Source organism: Meriones unguiculatus, chromosome X (assembly GCF_030254825.1).
Source record: "Meriones unguiculatus strain TT.TT164.6M chromosome X, Bangor_MerUng_6.1, whole genome shotgun sequence".
Classification (NCBI taxonomy): Eukaryota; Metazoa; Chordata; class Mammalia; order Rodentia; family Muridae; genus Meriones; species Meriones unguiculatus.
The window spans coordinates 90,444,621-90,447,982 of record NC_083369.1 but is presented as its reverse complement, the minus strand read 5'-3'; the positions used below and the strand labels follow the sequence as shown (position 1 = coordinate 90,447,982).

Below are 3,362 nucleotides of genomic sequence, written 5' to 3'. Positions count from 1 at the left end.
GGTTTTGTTTTGTTGTTTGTTTTTTTTTTTTTGTTTGTTTATTTGTTTGATTTTTGAGGCATGGTTTCTCTGTGTTGCCCTGGTTATCCTTGAATTCACTATGTAGACCCAACTCACTTCAAACTCAGAGATTCCCCTGTCTGAGTACTAGGATAAATGACATGCACCATCACTGCCCAGTCCATGGTACAGAATTTTTAAAGCCAAAATGTTGCCACTTCAGAACAACTTTACTAAATTGGTGGTAACAGACCAATAAAAGTAAATTACAATTTCTTTTCTTAGCATAATTAACTAAAACACACTAAATTTCTTCTTGCATGTAACAAAATTTGAGGGAAACGCATAAGACAGTTTCTTTTTCTTTGGCTGGGGCCTAGATTCCAGCTGCTTTCCTGGAACTTGGCTTCTGGAAAAAGAATGGGGGTTCGGTTCTGTTTCTCTCAGGGGCAGCTAGAGTGTCTTAGGGTAAGGCCTGAGTTCATTACGCTGCAGTTGGAAAAGGTTTTTCAGAGAATGTTGCATTTTGGCTCTTTTAGCATGAGATCGCCAGTGGCAATGAAAGCTTGGGTGTTTCAAAGCCTATGGTGATACCAGAGTGTTACAGCTCTTGGTCAAGCTGCTGTGCCAAGCATGGCCGAAGTGCAGACCAAGGCCCATGCCTAGTTGGCTTGCAGCCAATACACATGCCTGATGGGGCCCAGGCCTAGCAAGGCCCAGGCCCAGTGAACCAGAGGGCAGGCTGGGTGAGACTGGACCCCGAGGAGGATGAAGGATGAACCTCAGACAGTCTTGAAGTGGGAAAGCTTGAACCTGCATACCTTTACTCATGTGAAATCAAGGGCAATATAAATCCTTCACAGAGGGAGGGATTCTGAGTGTAAATGTATTTGATTCAATGGGGTCAGGGGATCAGGGATCCAAGATAGTCCTATCACAAGAAGGAAAATGCAGTAATTATCCTACTATGGAGGGAGGGGGAAATCTCAGAGTTCAATTGAAGGTCATGGCTGGACTGAGATCCTTAGCAGTGTTGGGTATTTTTAGGAATTCCTAGATGCTTGCTAGGCCAGTTTCCTTATCAGTTTCCTTATCTGGCCTGTAATCTGCCCTGAGGGCTATGAGACCTCCTTACAAGACCTGGAATTACCCAGATCAGGAGAAAATTTGCAGAAACCCAATGAGAAAAAGGAGTCTATCATAATAGACCAACTGAGCATAAATGATTGGCTATCTGAAGATAAAAATGGTAAAAATTTTAAAAACATACTAAGCCAGTGGAGATATATAATTGACAAGTCAGCATATGGACATGTTCAACATCACTGGTCACATAAAAAATCAAATGAAAGCCATGATAAGATACCACTGCACCAATATTAGAATATTACCAATTGAAGTGTCTAACCATACCACATGCTAGGAATGTGTAGAAGAATTGAAATTCTCTTAAGCTTCTGGTGAGTTTAAAAGGCCTGTTTATCAGTAATGGGTATTATGGCCAAGTGATGTAGAACAGAATTGAAGGAACTGTGGGATGGGAACTCCATCTTACTCATCAATGTAGAATTTCACGTTTCCTAGCAACCAAGCATCATCAGAGAAACAGTAACTTATTCTGGAGCAGGGGCTTCAGAGCCAGAGATACTATGGGGGACCAGAGGTTACCAGAGAAGCAGCCTCATAGGGTACCCAGGCACAAGCATGTCTTAAAGCGTAAGAAGAAGAAACAAACATTCCCTCCTTTCATGGAGGGCCATTACCAGCAGTTTTTTCAGGAAGAGCTGGATGACTCTACTGGAGACTATGAGCCATGTGAAGAGATACTATCACGAACCAGCCGGCGGACCTTTCTCCCCAGAATTTCTCATGAAGTCTCCACTATTGCCACTAAGAAGAGTCAGGGAAAGGTATCCAAGAATTTAGAATTGTTTTACTCAGTCTCAATGGAGAAGCAAGGAAGCAGAAGGACTCAACACAAACTGGATCACTTGTCTCAAATGAAAGATGATGCTGAAGACTATTTCACAAATTTTCTGCAGATGTCAAAAGATGACCAGAATTTGAATAAGTGGCCTCTCTTGAAAAATCAAACGGAAGCAAATAAGAACAGCAAGCGTGGGAAACACCTTCACAGAAAACTCGACTTAGGAACTCCTGAGAAGTGCAAATCATGCCAAAAAAATTTTCTTCCTAGAGTCACATCCATCAACCAGAATTTGCTTGACTCCCTTAATTATAGATACACACAAAGAGGAAGTGATGATATCAATGAATGGGATGAAGCACTGGAAAACTCGGATGTGTTGCAACAATTTGACAAGGACTATGCTTACCAACCAACTTATGAAGACTCCTCAGACAAGAAAATTAGTCATCTTCCTTCCAAAATCAAGTACTTGAGAGGGTTAAGCAAAGAAAAGGACATGAATTTCTCCAAACAGGAATCAAAACTTGAGATGAAACTCCAAAAATCACATGATCTTTCTATGTCCAACAAGGAAAAGTTTGAATATGGGCTGTTGTATCAGACACCAAAGCAGTTAAAAGGAGTAGCCACTGAAGAGTCTTTAACTAACACCAATAACTTGCTTGAAATTCAAGGTAAAAGCGTTTGTGAACCAGATGCATTTGAAAATCTCTATAGCATAATTGCCTTTAAGGATTTTATTGTATACAAGGGCTATGATATGCCAGTCATACTCGAGAAGTTTTTTAAGAAAAAGGGATGGAATTACAACTCTGTTAATACTCCTATACCAACTGTATTAAAAGAACATGAAATGAAAATGCAAAAAACAGATGATGAAGATGAGGAGAATGGTGGAAAGGAACATGACTGCAAGATTTTCCTATCACCACACACTTAACTGTGTCCCCCATTCATTTTGCATTTAAGATGCATTGGGTGCCACTCTTTGACATCACAATGGCAAACGTAACACATAACATACAATATTTTTTTCTGAATGACATTATGCTTTGCCTTCACCAATATTTTTGATATTTTATAGAGTGTGAGGTTAATATTAGAATCTACTTTTCTCATGTATTTTTTATCGACAGTGTTACATCATTTGTAAAACTACCTAAATCCAAAAAATAAAAACAGAATTACTATGAGTAAAAAGACTCAGTGTAATCATTTTGCAAAATGGCTGAAAATACCATAATTGTATTAAAAGACAGGAAATGTGCATAGTTTCCTATAAATTTAAGTATTAAATGAAATGATTATAGAAATAATTTTAACAATGATTTTAATTCTTTTTTAATTTTTTTTATTTTTATTATCATTTAACAATTTATTCAATTTGTATCTCGGCCACGGCTCCCTCACTCAACTCTTTCCAATCCCATCC

The 3,362-nt window shown here is 38.8% G+C and overlaps 1 protein-coding gene across 1 annotated transcript; it reads left to right on the top strand.

Annotated features, from left to right (window-relative positions):
• The first annotated feature begins 1,649 nt into the window (after positions 1-1,649).
• LOC110544237 (putative protein FAM47D) lies at positions 1,650-2,870 on the top strand. The gene has a single exon (XM_021630295.2). It carries the CDS (start codon positions 1,650-1,652, stop codon positions 2,868-2,870), a length of 1,221 nt encoding a protein of 406 aa, XP_021485970.1.
• The last annotated feature ends 492 nt before the right edge of the window (positions 2,871-3,362 follow it).